This window comes from Symphalangus syndactylus, chromosome 8 (genome assembly GCF_028878055.3).
Source record: "Symphalangus syndactylus isolate Jambi chromosome 8, NHGRI_mSymSyn1-v2.1_pri, whole genome shotgun sequence".
In the NCBI taxonomy this organism is placed as follows: domain Eukaryota; kingdom Metazoa; phylum Chordata; class Mammalia; order Primates; family Hylobatidae; genus Symphalangus; species Symphalangus syndactylus.
This window is the reverse complement of record NC_072430.2, coordinates 20,655,159-20,677,733: the sequence shown is the minus strand read 5'-3', so window position 1 is coordinate 20,677,733 and position 22,575 is coordinate 20,655,159. Positions and strand designations below refer to the sequence as shown.

General features: G+C 46.2%; 1 protein-coding gene across 5 annotated transcripts in view; it reads left to right on the top strand.

The window, feature by feature from the left end:
* The first annotated feature begins 3,899 nt into the window (after positions 1-3,899).
* The window catches only part of AK7 (adenylate kinase 7), a 101,688-nt gene continuing 83,012 nt past the window's right edge, over positions 3,900-22,575 (top strand). For 4 of the 5 annotated variants that reach the window (XM_055288249.2, XM_055288250.2, XM_055288247.2 and 1 more), the window contains exons 1-4: positions 3,900-4,032; positions 10,466-10,654; positions 17,350-17,458; positions 21,589-21,683. In XM_055288249.2, coding sequence (XP_055144224.1) covers positions 3,928-4,032; positions 10,466-10,654; positions 17,350-17,458; positions 21,589-21,683 — 498 coding nt within the window. In that variant the 5' untranslated portion in view covers positions 3,900-3,927. The remainder of the gene's footprint in view (positions 4,033-10,465; positions 10,655-17,349; positions 17,459-21,588; positions 21,684-22,575) is intronic. The other variant, XM_055288251.2, reaches the window with a different exon arrangement.

Sequence of the window (22,575 nt, the reverse complement as noted above, 5' to 3'; positions counted from 1 at the left end):
TGATTATGAAGAGAAGAGTACACACCTCATTTCCCATGATGACACTCTTCCCACCTTTCCTCTAGGTTCGGCTGCTACTAATGTACTTACAACCATTAGCTTCTTCTATTGCACACCGTGCTGTTCTCTCCCCGGTGTTCAAAAACATAAAATGTGCTGTTTGAATGTTGAGGAACATAGTAAGAAAACACTGAGATTCTGATAGGTGCCACATTGACTTCAGAACTTTCTTTCCAATCCCTTTATTTTCTGGATGATAAAGGTGAGATAGACAGATTGAGCACCTTGCTCAGCAACTGCCTATGAGCAGTGCAGTTGGATCAGAACCTAGGTCTTCTGACTCCACCAGCTGTCCCCATACAGTACGTGTTAATAAAAACCATCACATTAACTTCGTGTTTATACGAAAACTGATTTTTTTTTTTTTTTTTTTTTTTTTTTTTTTTTTTTGTTTGAGACGGAGTCTCGCTCTGTCACCCAGGCTGGAGTGCAGTGGCGCGATCTCGCCTCACTGCAAGCTCCGCCTCCCGGGTTCACGCCATTCTCCTGCCTCAGCCTCTCTGAGTAGCTGGGACTACAGGCGCCCGCCACCACGCCCGGATAATTTTTTGTATTTGTAGTAGAGACGGGGTTTCACCGTGGTCTCGATCTCCTGACCTCGCGATCCGCCCGCCTCGTGGTCTCGATCTCCTGACCTCGCGATCCGCCCGCCTCGGCCTCCCAAAGTGCTGGGATTACAAGCGTGAGCCACCGCGCCCGGCCGAAAACTGATTTTAAAAGAGGGAAAGAATAACAAAGGAAACATGTTAGTTGGTATACTAGAATTAGTAGAATCTCTGGCCTGGGTGCGGTGGCTCACACCTGTAATCCCAGCACTTTGGGAGGTTGAGGTGGGTGGATCACCTGAGATCAGGAGTTTGAGACCAGCCTGGCCAACATGGTGAAACCATCTCTACTAAAAATACAAAAATTAACTGGGTGTGGTGGCACACACCTGTAATCCCAACTACTGGGGAGGCTGAGGCAGGAGAATTGCTTGAACCCGGGAGGTGGAGGTTGTAGTGAGCCAAGATTGCCCCCTGCACTCCAGCCTGGGTGACAGAGTGAGACTCGATGTCAAAAAAAAAAAAAAAAGAATCTCCTTTTTTAACCTACCAATATATATAAAATTATCTAGAAGCCATTCCCCCTGTAACTATGGCAAGCTCATTTCATGAAAGAAACAGAGGTAATTTATAATATTTCATTGTACCATGACTGGTTGAATAACTTTCAAAGTGTTTACCTGCTTAACTGCATATCAGCAAGGAATGCAGAGATGAACTAAAAATCTGAAAATGAATCAGGTGAATTTTAGAATAGTTGAACTAGTAAGTCATTTGAAAGAATGCTGAAGTATATTTTCTAAGTTTTGCACTGATCTTGCATGAATACTTTTACATTTAAATTGACATTACTTTCTTGTTGATTAAAAAAAAGCAAAAAATTGCCGGGCCTGGTGGCTCACACCTGTAATCTCAACACTTTGGGAGGCCGAGGCGGGTGGATCACAAGGTCAGGAGTTCAAGACCAGCCTGGCCAAAATGGTGAAACCCCCATTCTCTACTCAAAATAGAAAAATTAGCCGAGTGTGGTGGCACACGCCTGTAATCCCAACTACTCGGGAGGCTGAGGCAGGAGAACGGCTTGAACCCAGGAGGCAGAGGTTGCGGTGAGCCAAGATCGCGCCACTGCACTCCAGCCTAAAAGAGCAAGACTCTGTCTCAAAAAAATAAAAAATAAATTTGCTATGAGCAAACTGTTCCCAAATTGAGTTGGCAAAACTTCAAAGCGTTAGTTTATCAAAACAAGTTTTAATGAGAGTTGCATGTATAAAAAAGAAAATGGGGTGGGGACAGAAAAACGAAATATAAAGGCTCCCATCTGTACAAGTGTGCCTTAGCCTTGCAGGAAAAAAAAAGCAATTAATTTCACCTTTGGAGACCACTTCAGAAAATGCTTCACATATGTCTTATTTAATCCTAACAGCCTTGTTAGGCTGGTGGTATCACTCCTATTTTACAGGCAATTTAACAGCCTAGGGAAAGTTAAAAGATTGGTCCCAGCCTCCCACAAATGACTGGAGAGCTGAAACTCAAAGCCAAGTCTCATGAGTGCCTGAAAGCCCGGAGCCTCCAAGCTGTCTGGAGATCTTGGGCCACCTCCTTTTTTTGAAACAATCAGTATTTTTTATAAAGAAGAAGGCCAGGTGGGGTGCCTCACACCTGTAAATCACAGCACTTCGAGAGGCCGAGGCGGGTGGATCACTTGAGGCCAGAAGTTCAAGACCAGCGTGACCAATATGCTGAAAACCTGTCTCTACTAAAAATACAAAAATTAGCCGGGCATGGTGGTAGGCGCCTGTAATCCCAGCTACTCCGGAGGCTGAGGCAGGAGAATCGGTTGAACCCGGAAGGCGAGGTTGCAGTGAGCTGAGATTATGCCATTGCACTCCAGTCTGGGTGATAGAGCGAGACTCCATCTCAAAAAAATTAGTTAAAAATTAAAAATAAAAAGAACAAGAAGGCTGGCGTGGTGGCTCATGCCTGTAATACCAGCACTTTGGGAGGACGAGGCAGGAGAGTCTCTTGAGCCCCGGAGTTAGAGACTAGCCTGTGCAACAAACATAGTGAGACCCTGTCTCTATTAAAAATAATAAAAAGAACGAGAAGAAACCACGCACACACAATTGCTGCAAGTGTTAAATATTTGCATTTAAGGAGTTAATTAATGCTTAAGGCATGAAAGCAGTTCAATATGATTAGGCTGTTCCAAGGCAACCGCGTATTCTTAGTCCACCACAACCTTTATGGTCCAGTGATCACCGAGTTGAATGTTATCTTTTAATTTGTGGATTTATCTCAGCAACTGCATGTATAATCTCCTGTGGAACGGTCCAGTCTAAATTTCGTCCCTTGGTGAATGTGGGCGAATCCCGGGCACCCACGGCCTCTGGTCGCCCCAGCCGACACCAGGGGTCTTCCTGGAACTTGCATCTGGAAATAACCCCCAAGGGAGCTGAGCCTGCAGACCAAGCCGCAACTGCCGCAAGGCGGGACCACACTAGCGTCGCTCGGGTGTTCGGGAGCCCGAAACTCCATGGCAACAGCTTTTCTTCGCAGCTGAGGCTTACGTCCCGTCGCCCCGGCCGGACCACCCCATGGGAGAGTGCTGAGTAACTCCCACGTATCGGGGAGAGTCCTAGGCTGTGGGCCATTCCCTCTTCTTCAGAATTCTCATTATTTTTAGTCATCGGGTCAAGCGGACACAGGGATGTGTTTCCAGACTTTCCGAACAATGGAGATAAAAAGGCACAGCAATCATATGGCCCCCTGGGACAGACGCCCAGGGAGCCTCCGAAAGAAACCGTGCACTGCCCAAAGGCTGACAGTGGGCAGCAAGCCAGGGTGAGACCTGGGCTGCACGCGCGGCGCCGCGGAAAGCACTCGCCGGGACATCCGCCTGGCGCCCAGAAGCCTAGAGCGCCCGCAGTTGAGAGCCCTGAGCCTCGCTTCGCCCGGCGCGCCCCGCCCAGCCCGCTGCACGACACGCCCCGCCCTGCCCGGCATGCCCCGCCCCGCCCCCGGCACGACACGCCCCTCCCTGCCCGGCACGCCCCGCCCAGCGACCGGCACAGCCTGCCCCGCCCCGCCTGGCACGCCCTGATTAGCGCCGGGCACGAGACGCACCGCCGCGCCCGGCACTCCCCGCCCAGCGCCCGGCACTCCCTGCTTCGCCCGCGACACGCCCCTCCCCCGCCCCGGCAAACTGTGCCCGGCGCCAAGGCCCCGCCCCCAGAGAGAACCTGCCCCGCCTCCCTGGCCCGGGCCCCGCCTCCTTGGCAAGCAGAGTGACGCTTTCACCTTAGCAACCAGCGCGGCTCCCACCATGGCTGAAGAAGAGGAAACTGCTGCTCCCACGGAGAAAGTTATCCGGACCCAGAGAGTGTTTATAAACCTGTTGGACTCCTACAGCAGCGGAAACATCGGGAAGGTGAGCGGCGGCGGCGCCCGAGCCTCACGCCAGCTCTCAGCTCCCAGCCCTCGGTCCCCGGTCCGCAAACCCAGCGAGGGTCTGCGCCACAGGGCGCTGTCGGGGCCTTTCTTCAGGGAGGGTCCCGCGTCCTGGGCACCACCAATGCCCCCTGGACCTCAGTCCGCACCCAGGCTGGACAAGGGATTCTACATGGAAGCCCAGGTGTCTGGAGATCACTGGTCCATCCCCTGTTCCTCCTTTTAATGAGGGGAAACTGAGGCTAAGAGGGAGGAAGGGACTTGCCCAAGATCACATAGAGAGTTGAGGCCAGAACCTGGACAGAGACTCCAGGTCTCTTGCCTCCTACTAGGTTCTCTTTCTACCCTTCCATCGATTTTGAAATTTTTTTTTTTTTTTTTTTTTTTACGGAGTCTTGCTCTGTCACTCAGGCTGGAGTGCAGTGGCGCGATCTCGGCTCACTGCAAGCTCCGCCTCCCGGGTTTACGCCATTCTCCTGCCTCAGCCTCCGAGTAGCTGGGACTACAGGGGCCCGACACAGCACCCAGCTAATTTTTTGTATTTTTAGTAGAGAGGGGGTTTCACTGTGTTAGCCAGGATGGTCTCGATCGATCTCCTGACCTCGTGATCCACCCGTCTCGGCCTCCCAAAGTGCAGGGATTACAGGCGTGAGTAAATCAAATTTTTATATTGCCCATGGGGCGTTTTTCATTCATCCATCCCTTCAATATATGGTTTTTGAGCATCTATTATGGACCAGACACCGTTTGGGTCCCTGAGTTCCATTAAGTTTCCTCACCTTTCTCTGTCTTTATCCCCGGAAAATGAAGATATTCAGAAAAAGGGCTCTGGGGCCCTTCATGCGAATACGATCAGTTGTCAAAAGAAAGCCATGATTTTATCATTCCCTGTGGGTAGGACCCGTCCATCTTAATTCTGTCCTCTAGAGCTACAGAGAAATCTAATCTCACCCTGGACAGACTTCTCTGAGGCTAATGACTGCACTTTCGAACAGGACAAATCTGCTTAAAACAGGAAGAGGCTACAGTACATACCATCTGTATTAGTTTTCTAGGGCTGTGGTAACCAATTGCCACAAACTGGATGACCTTATAAAACAGAATTTATTCTCTCGCAGTTCTTGAGGGCAGAAGTCCAAGATCAAGGTGTCAGCAGGGTTGGTTTCTACTGGAAGCTCCAGGGGAAGAACTGTTGCTTGCCCCTCTCCTAGCTTCTGGTAGTTGCCAATAATTCTTGGCACCTCTTGGCAGTAGACTCCAATCTCTGCCACCTTCTTCACATGGTGTTCTCTCCCCTGCGTCTCTGTGTGGAAACTTCCTTCTTCTTATAAGGACACCAGTTGTTGGATTAGGACTCACCCTATCCAATATGGCTTCTTTTTAACTTGATTACATCTGCAAAGACCCTATTTCCAAATAAGGCCACATTCACAGGTTCTAAGAGGACAGGAATTTGGTGGGGGTAGACACTATTCAACCCAGTGTACCATCTAAAACGCATCCATCAAAAAACAGAGATTTAGGCGCCTGTAGTCCCAGCTACTCCGAGAGGCTGAGGCAGGAGAATGGCGGGAACCCGGGGGGCGGAGCCTGCAGTGAGCCGAGATCGCGCCACTGCACTCCAGCCTGGGTGACAGAGCGAGACTCCGTCTCAAAATAAATAAATAAATAAATAAAAATAAAAATAAAAAAAACAGAGATTTAGGGTGGGGCGCGGTGTAATACTAGCACTTTGGGAGGCTGAGGTGGGTGGATCACCTGAGGTCAGGAGTTCAAGACCAGCCTGGCCAACATAGTGAAGCCCTGTCTCTACTAAAAATACAAAAATTAACTGGGCGTGGTGGCAGGCGCCTATAATCCCAGCTGCTCTGGAGGCTGAGGCAGGAAAATCACTTGAACCCAGGGGGCGGAGGTTGCAGTGAGCCGAGATTGCACCACTTCGCTCCAACCTGGGCAACAGAGTGAAACTCCATCTCAAAAAACACACACACACACACACGAAAACAAAAACCAGAGATTAAGGCATGTAATTATACAAGATAAACAATATACGTATATATTACATATGACCTATATCTACCAGAAGGGACTCTAAACACATGATACATCTTCCAAATTATCAGAAAAGGTAGGAAAGAAGAAGCAAAGACACAAAACTGTAACAAAAAGTTTTTAAAGAAAGGAAGCATTACCAAACAGGTGTAGTATAATCTTATTTGTGTTTTTCAAAAAAAATACAGACATAGAGAAGATAGATGATTTATCTGTACACAGAAAATGTCCCTGAGGTCAGGAGTTCGAGACCAGCCTGACCAACAGGATGAAACCCTGTCTCTACCAAAAATACAAAAGTTAGCTGGGCGTGGTGGCGGGCGCCTGTAATCTCAGCTATTCAGGAGGCTGAGGCAGGAGAATCGCTTGAACTCGGGAGGCGCAGGTTGCAGAGCCAAGATCACGCCACTGCACTCCAGCCTGGGCAACAGAGTGAAACTCCATCTCAAAAAAAAAAAAGGTAACATTTAATCTAACATACACAGGATGAGGCTCAAGCCAGAGAAAATAGTTCTCGGAGGGCACAACAAAGGCACAGATTCCAAAGTAGGAATAGGGTTGGCGGTTTTTGTGTGCCCAGTGGCCAGGGGGCAGTGCACCAGGGCTTCCTGGGCCCACTTCTTCATTAGGTGCAGCAAGTACCATGCCCAGGACCCATGAGACTTTTAGGGGCCCACAAAAAGTGTGCTAATTTCTTTTAAAATCAGAAGGAAACAAATCAAATTTTAGAGTCAATGAATGTGTTTGTCTTTATAGCATGCAATTGAGAAATATAATGTTTAAATTTTTTTTAATGGAGGAAGGGGCCCAGAGAGCCCAGAAAATGGCCCTGCTCAGCTCCTAAGCAGGGATGCACTCATGGTCTGTGCTCCATATAAATTTATTACATAGATTAGTGGAGCAGAGGCCGGCAGAGAGGGCCAGGTCATGGATGGCCTTGGCCAGGAGTTTCGTTTATACTCTAAATTCAGCGGGAAGCCTTGAACAACGCAGGGATTAGGGGTTTTGTTTTTCAAAAAGATACAGATACAGGCTGGGTGCAGTGGCTCACACCTGTAATCCCAGCAATTTGGGAGGCCAAGGCAAGCAGATCACTTGAGGTCAGGAGTTCGAGACCAGCCTGGCCAACATGGCAAAATCCCATCTCTACTAAAAATACTAAAATTAGCCAGGTGTGGTGGCTTGTGCCTGTAATCCCAGCTACTCCAGAGGCCGAGGCATGAGAATCACTTGAACCTGGGAGACAGAGTTTGCAGTGAGCCGAGATCGCACCACTGCACTCCAGCCTGGGCAACAGAGGAAAAATCTGCCTTAAAAAAAAAAGATACAGATATAGAGAAGACAGTTAAAACTCTGCACATAACTCTTATTTATTTATGTATGTTTAGAGACATGGGTCTCATTAACATTGCCCAGGCTGGACTCGAGCTCCTGGGCTCAAGTGATCTTCCCACCTCAGTGTCCTAAGTAGCTGGGACTGCAGGCTGTGTATAACTTTTGACTCCCTAGAACTAAACTACTAATAACCTATTGTTAACAGGAATCCTTACCAATAACATAAACAGTCAACACATATTTTGTTCACATAAAATATACTGCGTTCTTACAATAAAGTAAGCTAGAGGAAAGAAAATGTTTATAAGAAAATCATAAAGAAGACAAATATGTTTACTATTCATTAAACAGAATTGGGTTGTCCTAAAGGTCTTCATCCTCTGTGTTCATGTTGCATAGGCTGAGGCAGAGGATGAAGAGGAGGGGCTGGTCTCAGGGGTGGCAGAGGTGGAAGAAAATAAGTGGCTAAGTGGACCTACAAAGTTCAAACCTGTGTTGTTCAAGGGTCACCTGTATAAAAAAGGGAGGTGACGTGAACATGATTGAGATTAGGAATGAAGGAGAATCTAGGCGTGGTGGCACACGCCTACTTTCCCAGCTGCCAGGAGGCAGGATGGGGAGGATCACTTGAGCCCAGTTCGAGGCTGCAGTGAGCTGTGATCGCATCACTGCATTCCAGCCTGGGAGGTATACATAGGGCAGAGTAAAACCTTGTCTCCAGAAAAAAAAAAAAAAAGAATGAGGGAAGGGAGTTTATCTCCTTCCTTAATCCCCTTTTGATTTTGAATTTTTTTTTTTTTTTTTGAGATGGAGTCTTGCTCTGTCGCCAGGCTGGAGTACAGTAGCATGATCTTGGCTCACTGCAACTTCTGCCTCTTGGGTTCAGGCGATTCTCCTGCCTCAGCCTCCCGAGTAGCTGGGATTACAGGCATGTGCCACCACGCCCAGCTAATTTTTGTATTTTTAGTAGAGACGGAGTTTCACCATGTTGGCCAGGATGGTCTCAATCTCCTGACCTCGTGATCTGCCTACCTTGGCCTCCCAAAGATCTTGATTATTTTTTATAACAATATTTTTGTAATGAAACTTCTTTTAGTATACAGAGATCTTTCTCTAGCAATCCTCCTGCCTTGGTCTCCCAAAGTGCTGGGATTATAGGCATGAGCCACCAACGCTCTGTCCAGAGATCTTTTTCAAAAACTTTTCAATAAGAGAATTTTCTAGTTGGTCCTTAATTAATCAGGGCCTTTCTCAAATTCCAGGTAATTACTGATCATCTGCTCCAAGGAACATGGGAGTGGGAATATGAGGAATATAAGAGAAATGGAAGCTGTGTCTCATTTTAGGCTTACAACCCAGTTGGGCAATGCCACCCCAGCCCCATCTCTTTTTGCTGGGCATCAATTTCCTCAACTGTGAAAGAGGATACAAAATTGAATATGTATGTTTGAGAGATAAATGAAATGAAAACATACATAATTTACTTGGGAGAAATATATTCCAATAGGAGGTTGAAGCTGGCAATCTTGAATGCTAACCTGGACTGTTTTCTATCAAAATAAATGAGTTGGGACTTTTTGCTTATTTGGTTTTATTATATCTTTATTCCCAAGGTACGGTAATGCCATGATTATTTATATATGCTTAATAGATAAAATAAAATGATTGTTGACATATATAAGTAAGTATTGACATATAAACGAATGAAACTCTTAATCACCACAAAAGCCACTTCTAAGGATAGCTTTTGGAAAGCAAGAACAGAAACTTTGCCAACTTCTTTCTATTTCCTTATTCAATACTGTAGCCACTGGCTACATGTAGCCTTTGAACACTTAAATGTGGTTAGTCCACACCAGCCTGGGCAACAACAGCAATACCCCATTTCTACAAAAATAAATATAAAAATAAAAAATTAGCCAGGCGTGGTGGCACACACCTATAGTCCCAGCTACTCAGGAGGCTAAGGCAGGATGATTGGTTGAGGCCAGGAGTTTGAGGTTGCAGTGAGCTATGCTCGCACCGCTGCACTCCAGCCTGAGCAACAGAACGAGACTCTGTCTCAAAAAAAGAAATGTGGCTAGTCCAAATGGAGATGTTCTTTCAGTGTAAAATGCAGATTGAATTTCAAATAAAAAAGTAAAATAGCTCAATAATTTTTATATTGATTACATATTAAGTTGATAATATTTTGGATGTATTGCATTAAATACCGCAGCATTCAATTTTTTTTTTTTTTAGGCGGAGTCTTGCTCTGTTGCCCAGCCTGGAGTGCAATGGCACAATCTCGGCTCACTGCAACTTCCACCTCCCAGGTTCAAGCAATTCTCTTGTCTCAGCCTCCCGAGTAGCGGGGACTACAGGTGTGCACCACCATGCCCAGCTAATTTTTGTATTTTTAGTAGAGACGAGGTTTCACCATGTTGGCCAGGCTGGTGTCGAGCTCCTGACCTCAAGTGATCCACCTGCCTCAGCCTCCCAAAGTGCTGGGATTACAGGCATGAGCCACTGCACCTGACCTCACATCATTTAAATTAATTTTACCGTTTGTTTTTACTTTTTAAAATGTTGCTACTAGAAAATTTAAAACTACATAAGTGCCTGTAGTCCCAGCTACTCAGGAGGCTGAGGTAGGAGGACCCCAGGAATTTGAAACCAGCCTAGGCAACATAGCAAGACCACATCTTTAATGTAGTTCCTATTACATTTCTGTATTTCTGTTGGACAACACAAACATCATCACTGTGACCCAGCTCTGCCTGCTGCTGGAGGAGTGCAGTATCTGGAAACAAGTGAATTAAGCTCTCTGACCTTGAGTTCCTCATCTGTAAAATGGGGAATTCTAACAGCACCCACTCCTCCAGGAATTCAATCAACTTAAATGAGATGACAGTGTGCAAAGCATTTGCTTTGCCTTGGTGGCGCCCAGCAAGCACTCGGGAAAGGGAAGTTTCTAGAGTCATCATTCACTGGCCCCCCGACTCTAATTTGCACTTACCATTTGGGAAATTTCTGTTTCCTTGCAGTTTCTATCCAACTGTGTAGTTGGGGCTTCGCTTGAAGAAATTACAGAGGAAGAGGAAGAGGAAGATGAAAATAAGTCAGCTATGCTGGAAGCTTCCTCAACCAAAGTGAAGGAAGGCACATTCCAGATTGTGGGCACGCTGTCCAAGCCTGAGAGCCCGCGGCCTGACTTTGCGGTGGAGACGTACTCTGTAAGTCCCAGAGGCTCTGGCCAGGAGTAGACAGAGGGAAGAGTCGGCTTCCGCCCCAACGCCTCGACAACTTGTTTTACTGTTTGCCTCCCCTCCCCTCTGTTCCACAGACATGGCCAGGTTGAGGGAATGGCTTTCTCCTGTAATGGAGATTTACCTCGTAGACCCCACTTTCACTTTTGGGCTAAAGCAAAGAGTTTAAATTAGATAGTATTGGAAAGGATGGATCTAATTTGGACTTTCAGACTCATACAATTCTCCTCTCCAGCATATTCTGCCCTGCATTATCCAAGACAAGTCTGTGCCATGATGGGCGCCGTCTGTGAAGGAGAAATAGGCCGGGCGTGGTGGCTCACGCCTGTAATCCCAGCACTGTGGGAGGCTGAGGAGGGAGGATTGCTTAAGGCCAGGGGCTCGAGACCAGCCTGGGCAACATAGCAAGATCCTGTCTCTATTTTATATTTATGAAAATAATTTTTTAAGAGAAACATCCTTTGGTAATGCGCCATTCAGGAATAATATACCATTGCTGTCTCCAGAAACAATGGTGTCTCCACGTGACAAATTCAACACAGTCCTAGTCCTGAGACATTTAAATGTCTGAGAAGAAGTGGCCCTCTTCTTCTCCCGGGCCAACTCCTCTCTTACCCTGCCTGCTACTCTCTGGAGCCTACCATACAGCTTTCCACATGCTGTATCCTGGAGAAGCCTTCTCTCCTTTTTTTTTTATTCATCCTTCAAGACTTGTGTCACTTCCTCCAGGAAGCCATTCATGATTCCTACTTCTCCCTCACTCCCAGTTTGGATTCTGAGCTCCCATATCATCCTTTGCCTTCCTAGATCATACTGCTTTTCACACTCATTGTTATCACCTGTCTATGGTGGGGGTCCATGGACAATGACTGTCGGGTCCTTGAGGGCGGAGACCATGACTTGTTTATCCCCGTGTTTATCCATGTATCTGTGGCACCTAACACAGCCACTGCCACAAAGTGGCCTCAATAAATACTTGTGGAATGGACAAATGCATGCCCTCCAGACATCTTTGAGACCTTCCCATTCACCCCCTTCCCCTGTCTTCTGGGTATTCTTTCCCATTCACCTCCCTTCTCTCTCTTCTTGCCACTGGCTTCTTCCTCTACACCTACACATATGCTCAAATCATTCCTACTGTAAAAAACACTTAACTTGGCCTCCCTGCTGGCCACCAGCCTCTTTCTCTGCCCCTGGCCCCTGCCACCACTGAACTTCAGGAGACCAGCCGCATTTGCAGGCCTCACCCCTTCACCCCCGCCATTCACTGGTCTATCCAATGCTGGCCGGCCCTGCCCACAACACTTCACAGGAGGTGCCCTGGCCAATGTCACCAGCAGTCCCCTGACTCCCGAGGGGCTTAGCTCACCTGGCTTCACAGCAGCAGCCTGGCTTCCCGAGAGAAACTCGCCTTCCCTTCTTGTGCCTCGGTTCTGCACTGACTAAGCGCCCAAGCCCTCCTTCCCAGCTTCTTTCTCTGGCTCCTTTTCCTCTTTTAACCCTTTAAATGCGGTTTTCCCCAGAGCTCACTCTCTTCCTACAACAGGTGACCTTCTTAAATCTTATCCAGCCCTATAGCTTCAGCTCCCCAGATAGCCAGTGCTTTTCTTGCCTGTCTGTAGCATCCAAATCCAGCTGCCTCCTAGACCAGTCCCCAGTTGTCCTGCAGGCATTGCTAAATCAACATATCCAAAATCATATTTATTAGATCCTCCTACAAAAACACTCTTTTTTTTTTTGAGATGGAGTCTCACTCTGTTGCCCAGGCTGGAGTGCAGTGGCGCGATCTCGGCTTACTACAACCTTGGCCTCCTGGGTTCAAGTGATTCTCCTGCCTCAGCCTCCCGAGTAGCTGGTACTACAGGCACGTGCCACCACACCCGGCTAATTTTTTTTTTTTTTTTTTGAGACGGAGTCTCGCTCTGTTGCCCAGGCTGGAGTGCAGTGGCGTGATCTCGGCTCACTGCAAGCTCCGCCTCCCAGGTTCACGCCATTCTCCTGCCTCAGCCTCCCAAGCAGCTGGGACTACAGGCGCCCGCCACCACGCCCAGCTAATTTTTTATATTTTTAGTAGAGACGGAGTTTCACCATGTTAGCCAGGATGGTCTCGATCTCCCAACCTTGTGATCCACCCACCTCGGCCTCCCAAAGTGCTGGGACTACAGGCGCTAGCCACCGCGCCCGGCCACACCCGGCTAATTTTTTGTATTTTTAATAGAGACATGGTTTCACTATGTTGTCCAGGCTGGTCTTGAACTTCTGATCTTAGGTGATCTGCCCACCTTGGCCTCCCAAAGTGCTGGGATTACAAGCATGAGCCACCATGCCTGGCCCAAAACCACTCTTTGTATGACTTTGTACTACTGATTTTTATTAAAGACCTTGCTATCTATATCAATTGGGGCTGTGTTGGACCGCATGTAGTAGAAAACAGAGGTGACCCAAACTGGCTTAATAAATAACGGAAATTCATCAGCTTATGTAGCTAGTGGTCCAGAAGTGGAACCGGCTTCCGAGCTGATCCACAGGCTCCAGCTCCTCTTGCTGCCCCTTCCTGGGCTCTGCCCTCCTTGAGGGATGACTTTATCTTCAGGCTGGCAGTAAGGCTGCAACAGTCCAGGGCCTTAGTTCATACACAGTGACACTCTGGCAAAGCAAACTTCCAGAAGGTCTTGGAGAAAGGAGGATGGACATTGCCAGCAGTCCCTGGCAAGCATCTCTTTGAGTCTCACAGTCGTGAATGGAGTCATTGTCCCTTTCCTGAGCCAGTCACTTACCCTTAGATCAATTAGGCTCATCCTTTAAGCCAGAAGAGGGAGTTAATTTCCCACAGCCTCTCTGAAAGGGGCACCTAAGGAGTTCTCAGCCTTATCTAGAGAGACAGGCAAATGCAGCTTCAAATCCCTTCCTGCCAAACAGGTCGGGGCCTCCTATGCTCTGATCTTGAGATCCTGGAGCCTCCATTAGCACAAAGTCCTGCAGATGCCCCTCCCTTGGAAGGGTGGGATCTACTGGAGATGGTGGGGCTGAGGCTGGTCTTCTGTGGTTGAGTGGAGCCTGCAAGACAAGTAAGGGAGGAAGGAAACACCGTGCAAGGGGGAACGCCTGGGAAAGCATATGGTGCGCTGTGGCAGAGAAAGAGCATGGGTTATGGGGAGCCACGGGGAAGACACAGGTGGCAGGAAAGGTGAGGGAGAGTGCTCGCTTCAGCGGCACATATGCTGCAGTTGGAATGATACAGAGAAGACCAGCAAAAAATGAATAAAAGGTGAGGGAGAGGTGAGAATGGAAACCGTTAGCCTGGTTCAGGTTATGAAAGGTGCCTCTACCTGGCTCAACAAGCCACCTGCTATTCCCTGAGCATTCTGGGCTCTGCCAGGTGAGCTGGTATTCATCCTTCCAGCCCAACTCAAACATCTTCTGCTATGAGACAAAATCATGTCTTTCTCTTAGTCCATTGAACCTCAAATGTACCTCTATGACAGCCCTTTCCACATTTGGGGCTTCTGTGTCTGGCTGTACAGGTTGCACACTGTGCAAGAGTGCCTGGCTAAGGGTGTGAGTAGGGGCTGAAGAGCAGCCTGTTATGTTGGCTGTCCTGGGCCCCAGAGTTTAGCCCTTCTTGTAATTTTTTCACCAAGCAGGTTACTTTTTTTCTCATTTGTACAATGGCTTCATATGTGCTTGGTCAGGCTGTTGTCTACATTAGACCATAATGATTTGGTATAAATCTTCTCAAAGCGCGCACACACACACACAGACACACACACATACACACACACAGACACACACACATACACACACACACACACACACACACTGCTCCTTAGTATCAGCAGCTATATATTATTCATGTTTGCCTCTATTACTACAGTCAAAAGCAGGGCCCACAAATGTTTGTTGGGTGAACAAATGAATGCACAAAAATGGTCACTCCACATCAGGTCAGGACAACCATTCTCCTGAAAATGTGGCTATTTCATCTTAAATAGAGCCAACCATAATTTGACACGTGTGCATGTTTTTCTATGGACACCACTCCCATCTGCTTTTACAAGCTGCAAACATAGATGCTGTATCTTCTTTCTCTTAGGCCACATCTAGAATACACATCTTTGAGTCCTCGTATTCCCCCAGTGTTTTCTTCTTTTCTTTCATGTGTCATTTCTGGATCTTGATCCATCCCAGGTGTACTGGGAAGGTAGTTTCCTTTCCCACTGTCATGCTATTGGTAAAGTAAAAATCAATGTTTGGATCAAAATTGTCAGTGGCTTCCCTCTTGCACATTCAGCCGAGAGAAGGAAGTGAATGGCTGGTGGTATGGGTCGAGTTGTTTCTCCCCCACCCCCAAGAGATATATTGAAATCCTAACCCCTGGTATTTCTGAATATGGCCATATTTGGAGATGGGGTGTTTGCAGAGGAAATCCAATTAAATGGAGGTCATCAGCCAGGCACAGTAGCTCACGTCTGTAATCCCAGTACTTTGGGAGGCCGAGCGGGCAGATCACCTGAGGTCAGGAGTTCAAGACCAACCTGGCCAACATTGTGAAACCCTGTCTGTACTAAAAATACAAAAATAGTGGGTGCCTGTAATCCCAGCTACTCGGGAGGCTGAGGCAGGGAGAATTGCTTGAATCAGGGAGGTGGAGGTTGCAGTGAGCTGAGATTGTGCCACTGCACTCCAGCCTGGGCGACAGAGCGAGACTCTGTCTTAAATAAATAAATAATAAATAAATAAATAAGTAAATAAATAAATGGAGGTCATTAAAGTGGGCTTATCATCCAGTATGACCAGTGAGCTTATAAAAAGGGGAAATTTAGACACAGATGGCACACAGGTAGAACACCATGTGAATATCAAGGTGGAGATCAGGGTGATGCATATACAAGACGAGGAATAGATTGCCAGCAAACCAGCAGAAGCGAGGGGAGAGGCACAGAACAGACTCTCCCTCTCAGCTCTTAGAAGGAACCAATCCTACAACACCTTGATCCTGGGTTTTTTTTTTTTTTTTTGAGACGGAGTCTTTCTCTCTCCCCCAGGCTGGAGTGTGGTGGTGCGATCTCGGCTCACCGCAACCTCCACCTCCTGGGTTCACGCCATTCTCCTGCCTCAGCCTCCTGAGTAGCTGGGACCACAGGCGCCCGCCAACACGCCCGGCTAATTTTTTTGTATTTTTTAGTAGAGACGGGGTTTCACCGTGTTAGCCAGGATGGTCTCGATCTCCTGACCTCGTGATCCACCCGCCTCAGCCTCCCAAAGTGCTGGGATTACAGGCTTGAGCCACCGCGCCCGGCCGATCCTGGGTTTTTAGCTTCCAGAACAGTGAGACTTTGGTTGTTCAAGTCATGCAGTTTGTGACAGTTTGTTACAACAGCCCTAGAAAACTAATGCAGATTCATCCAAAAGAATCTAGGGAACAGGGCTGGAGAAACTAACAACTTAGTGCATGCTGTTGAATTTAACAAGGACGTATTAACCTTGCCAAGCCAGAATTGTCATTTCCTAAGGAAAGGCATCAACTTCCCTTTGTTCTTCAATAAAGGAAGAGACCCAGCTTGGTCTAAAAGGTTCTACTTTAATACAGTTGGTCAAAGAACTGCGGAAAATAGCTGATGTTCAGGACAGTGGGAATAACAACTAATGCAAATCTTGGTTTGGAAATGCGGGGTCCTTTTATGGTTCTTAATGCACTCAAGGTATTGTACTATTGGGAAGTGTACTGGTATTCATGCAGCAAGGATTGACTAGTTAAAACACAATGATCAACAGCTGGCACCGTGACTCACGCCTGTAATCCCAACTTTTTGGGAGGCCAAGGTGGGCGGATCACCAGAGGTCAAGAGTTTGAGACCAGCCTGGCCAACATGGTGAAACCCCATCTCTACAAAAAAGAAAAAAAAGCCAGGCATTGTGGTGTGTGCCTGTAGTCCCAGCTACTTGGGAGGCTGAGGTATGAGAACCACTTGGACCTGGGAGGCGGAGGTTGCAGTGAGCTGAGATCATGCCATTGCACTCCAGCCTGGGCAACAGAGTGAAACTGTGTCTCATATTAAAAAAAAAAAAAAAAAAAAAGCAACAAAAATGATCAGCAAAACAGCAAAGTTACTTCTATTTAATGTATAAACTTTACATTTTTAATCATTAAAAGTTTCTGTATTTTTAAAATATTCCCAGCTGTCAACTGTAATAAGGTACCTTACATCTAGAAAGAGAACAGATTAAATCCATCTTGAGAATTCTAAGACAATCCACATTCATCATTCATCAGTACTTCTGAGTGATTCGTGATATATAATTGCTCAAATAATCTTGCATAGAGTTTGAATTAGTTTTAAATGCCTCACTCATTTTCTTTCAGTGTGTTCTAATTCTTCCCTTCTGAATTGGAGTTTAAACAGCATGCAGAAATAGAACCTAAGATTATTATGCAATTTTTAAATCATCTGTTCCAAGCTGTTTTCATAAACTTCTTTGTTACTTGAAAACTACACACAGAAGAGAGTCACAATTTCATTTTAAATAGAAATCCTCCTGCAAGTGTTTCCTGTGGGACTCCTCAGTGTAGCATATCTATTTTGAAAATTATCATTTCATCGAAATATTAAGATTACCTTGTTAGCGTCTTGCTGCAAATGGCTGTCAATTTTCTTTTTCAGGCCATCTCTCGAGAAGACCTTCTCATGCGCCTGCTGGAGTGTGATGTTATTATTTATAACATCACTGAGAGCTCACAGCAAATAGAGGAAGCCATCTGGGCAGTCTCTGGTCAGTGAGGTGTACTCTTTCATCCCCAGGGATGCTATTGTAGTGCTGCTTACTTCACCTAATAGTCATCTAGGAACACTAGGCAAAGCAGGGCTATAGAAAAACTGGTCTGAGACTTACCTAAAGTATGAAATCCATGATAGTAATATGGATAGATACTTCTGAAGAATAGAATATTTTTAATTATCAAAAAAATGAAGGCTGGCACAGTGGCTCATGCCTGTAATCCTAATACTTTGGGAGGCCGAGGTGGGGGGATTATTGAGCCCAGGAGTTCAAGACCAGCCTGGACAACGTGACAAGACCTCATCTCTACAAAAAGAATAAAATAAAATAAATGTATATTTTTAAAATGAAACATTACCCAGGCTGTAGTGCAGTGACCTGATCACAGCTTACTACAGCCTCGAACTCCTGGGCTCAAGACATCCTCCCGCCTCAGCCTCCTGAGTAGCTGGCACTACAGGCTTCTGCCACCATACCCAGCTAATTTTTTTTTTTTTTTTTGGTAGAGATGGGGACTTGCCATGTTGTCCAGGCTGGTCTCAAACCCCTGGCCTCAAGCCATCCTCCAGCCTCAGCCTCCCAAAGCACTGGAGTTACAGGCGTGAGCCACGGTGCCTCGCCAAAACATTTAACTTTAAATGCAACCTGACTCATTCTATAGACACTGCATAAGGAGGTGGGGTTGAATGTACGGACAGATACAAAGACAGATAAGAAAAGGTACCCCAAGGCACAAGTCATCACACAAGAGACAAGGCACCCAAGAGAAACTTTAACTCAACAAAGAGGGGGTGCACTCACAAGAAAGTTATGTATAAGAGCCACGTGACTTTAAGAGGGGAGGAATTGTTTCTAACCCTAAATATTTGATTCAATTCAACAAATGTTCCCTGATGGCAAAGGTCAGGGAAGGCTTGTAGAGAATGCTTGTATTTTGAAAGTGCTTTGAGAAATGTAATGAATTCTAAGGACCTCAACTCTAGGAGAATGAAGTGGTGTTTAGCAAGGTGGTGCTTTTGTGATTCATCTCCTCCAAAGCAACCTCATTTTTTTTTTTGAGACAAGATCTTGCTCTGTCATCTTGCTTTGAAAAATGTAATGAACTGTAAGGACCTCAAGTCTAAGAGAACGAAGTGGTGTTTAGCAAGATGGTGCTTTTGTGATTCATGCTCCCCCAAAGCAACCTAATTTTTTTTTTTTTTTTTTTGAGACAAGATCTTGCTCTGTCACCCAGGCTGGAGTGCAGTGGCACTGTCTTGGCTCACTGCAATCTCCACCTCCCGGCTTCAAGTGATTCTCCTGCCTCAGCCTCCCAAGTAGCTGGGATTACAGGCATGTACTACCATGCCCAGATAATTTTTGTATTTTTAGTAGAGACGCGGTTTCGCCACCTTGTCCAGGTTGGTCTTAAACTCCTGACCTCAAGCGATCTGCCTGCCTTGGCCTCCCAAAGTGCTGGGTTTACAGGAGTGAGCCACTGCACCCGGCCAAGCAACCTCATTTAAAACATCAAAATGCCTCCATAGGTGCCTCTTGATTGTGAATTTCAGACATTAACCACTGACTTCCTGCTGTCACAGATGGGCATCGGCCTTTCTTAGGACCACCCTCTCCCCCTCAAGGAAACGTAACCTTTTCTCAAGTTTGACACTGCATTTCCTTTCATGAGCTTTAAAATGTAGAGTGTTTTACTGCTTCCGTCTAATAAAGAGGTTCAAATAATCAAGAAAATTTTACTTTTCTATTTAGAGGAAAACCTTTAGCTGAATTACTTTGTTTTTTTGAGATATAGAGTGTTTGTGTCTGTAAGAAAATATAGTCAGAGATCCTTCAATCTGTCACCAGAGTCACCTGGGGGGTATGGGGTTGGTAGGGCATGAGGTTGGTAAGGGATGGGGACTTTGTCATTTTACCTAATGCATATTCTTAGATTTTGTTTTTCTCGCAATGGATATGTATTCCTTTCTTTCTTTTTTTTTTAAAGATAGGGTCTTGCTCTGTCACCCAGGCTGGAGTGCAGTAGTATATCATTCGCTTACTACAGCCTCAAACTCCTGGCCTCAAGCAATCCTCCTGCCTCAGCCTCCCCAGTAGCTAGAATTACAGGTGTGCATCCAGCTATTTTTTTTTAATTTTTTGCAGAGACGAGGTCTAGCTATGTTGCCCAGGGTGGTCTCCAGCTTCTGGCCTCAAGCAATCCTCGGCCTCCAACAGGGCTGGGATTACAGGAGTGAACAACCACAACCAGCTATGTATTATTTTTAGTAATGTTTTATTAAATTATTTTTAAAAGTCTTAGAATTCTCGTACCTTGCCTTTCACAGATACTATGGAAAGAAAGCAAGGTGACAGAAGAGAAAGGAATACATTATTAGAAAGGAGAGAAAATATTTGCATATAGATGAAGGGTGTGTTCAAAGGGGAACAAGCAGATCATTCTAGACCTATTATAAATATCATAAATAAAAAAGGATAACCCAGTTAGAGGACCTCAAGGTGTGCCAAGTATTCACAAAATAGGCCAAACTGAAGCTCAGCAGAGCAGAAAGGTTAAAAGAGCAAAATTAAATTGAAGAGAAAATTTTTGTTATTAGACTAAAAATAGAAACAAAAGTAACACTTAAAGTTTGGAATAATATGTGATCATAGTGTTCTTAGACTTAATTCAATAACACTTTCTCATTTTAGGGTAGAAATCCATACATTTATTAGATCCAGGATATCAGCATTTCATTTTGTTGCTTGTTTAGGGCATCACCTCATGATACTAAAATCATACCATGGCAGCTGCATCACTTAGCCCCTCTGACAGTTTAATTAGACCTCACTTTGCAGCTTTGATATGTTTCTTTTTTTTTTTTTTTTTTTTTTTTTTTGAGATGGAGTCTCGCTCTGTGCCAGGCTGGAGTGCAGTGGCACAATCTCAGCTCACTGCAAGCTCCGCCTCCTGGGTTCACGCCATTCTCCTGCCTCAGCCTCCCAAGTAGCTGGGACTACAGACACGTGCCACCACGCCTGGCTAATTTTTTGTATTTTTAGTAGAGACAGAGTTTCACTGTGTTAGCCAGGACAGTCTTGATCTCCTGACCTCGTGATCTGCCCGCCTCAGCCTCCCAAAGTGCTGGGATTAGGTTGAGCCACCGCGCCCAGCCAATACATTTCTTGAAAATTATACATCAGGAAGAATATGTTAATGGAATCCCTTAGCCAAATACGTTCAAGGAGATTCAATGCTTAAATGTGTAGAGAGCCTTTTTGCAAAGCAGCAAACCCTTTGGAAATAAAATGCTCACCTTTCTCTCCACCTCTATTCTAAATATGAATCCCTGCAAGTTGTTGATTACCAAACGTTTCTGCCTTATCAGTGCTCTCCATTACAGCCCACAGCCCCAGGGGTGGAGTGGGAAGGGTGGGCACACCCCGAATTACTTCCTTCCACGATGGCTTTCACTGAACAGGATTGCCTCATGGGAACTCCTAAGAAGCCCTTACCTTCTGATGTGGGGCCTCTGCTGCCCCATCCCCAGCCTGCTCCCTTTTCTGGGCAGCTGGCTAGGGGGCATGGTGGGGACAGCACGGGCCTGGCAGCCAGACAGCCTGTATTGGACTCTCTGCCCCATCACTTCCCTCTATGATCCTGGGCAAACTGTGCCTCGGTTTCTGCATCTGTAACCCAGAATAGCTATCTCATAGTGGGGGGAATTCAACAAAGCCCGTGAGTTGTTCTAATTCATGTCAGCTATGATCCTTACTGTCACGAGCCCTCCCAAAAAGGAAAAGCACATGGCCAGAGGCCGGAAAACAGAAAGGGGCCACAATTTTGAGCTCAGCTCAGAAGGGATCAGGCAACCGATGAGCATAGTGGAGAGAAAGGGCTGCAGTGGAGAGCACTGATGAGACTGAAATGCTTGGTTGTGAACAACCTGCGGGGATCCGTATTTCAGATACAGGTAGAGAGAAAGGAGGGGGAATTTGAAGAACGGTGATGGGAACAGGTCAAAGAAGTATCAGAGATAACAGCACCCTGGTGTTAAGTGGCTCCTACTGGTGACTAATAGTACACGTGATTTAGAAACCAAGTTGTGCATGGGTCCAAATAACCACTCTGCTTTTTGGCCCCACAGCACTCAGTGAAGAAGTCAGCCACTTTGAAAAGCGAAAGGTATTTATTTTACTATCGACGGTGATGACTTGGGCACGATCCAAAGCCCTGGACCCCGTAAGTAGAGCATTAGCTTTCCTTTATGTAACATTTCAGCCTTAACACCTTGTAATCTGTGTGCGGAGGGAACTTCCTATGGCGAGTTGTGTATTCTCCCACTCCTGAATCCTATCCCATAATAAGCACCCAGCAGAGTTTACTGACTCTAAGCACATTCAATTCTAAGGGATTTCATTGTTTTATATGCCTCTAAGAAGGAAAAATATGCTGCCTATGAAACTATAGCAAAGCTTGCTTATCACTTTTGCTTTGTATTTTAAACATTGAAAGAGCTCTCTTTTAGACTTACTTAGACCCATATTTTTGTCACGTACATTCTTGTGCATACATTAAGAAGAAATATAGGCTGGGCACGGTGGCTCACGTCTGTAACCCAGCACTTTGGGAGGCCAAGGCGGGTGGATCACCTGAGGTCAGGAGTTCAAGACCAGCCTGGCCAACATGGCAAAACCCCGTCTCTACTAAAAATACAAAAATTACTGGGCATGGTGCCAGGTGCCTTTAATCCCAGCTACTTTGGAGGCTGAGGCAGGAGAATCCCTTGAACCTGGGAGGCGGAGGTTGCAGTGAGCCAAGATCGCACCACTGCACTCCAGCCTGGGCAACAGAGTGAGACTCCGTCTCTAAATAAATGAAGGAAGAAAAAGAAAAAGAAAATACAAGTAAAATATAGTGATTATAGTATTCCCAAACTTCCTCATATTCAGAGTCCATCTCTGAATCACACCACATTCTTTTTCCACACAATTCAGTATAAAACCCCTAGAGTATGTGGTTATTACGTTGCAAGAAAACATGAGCCACAGTCATTCTTCCAACATTGCTTATTTTCTTGACTAATGTCAAATTGACGTTTGCTGCTCTGTTCCCGTGCCTTTGTGCCTATGCA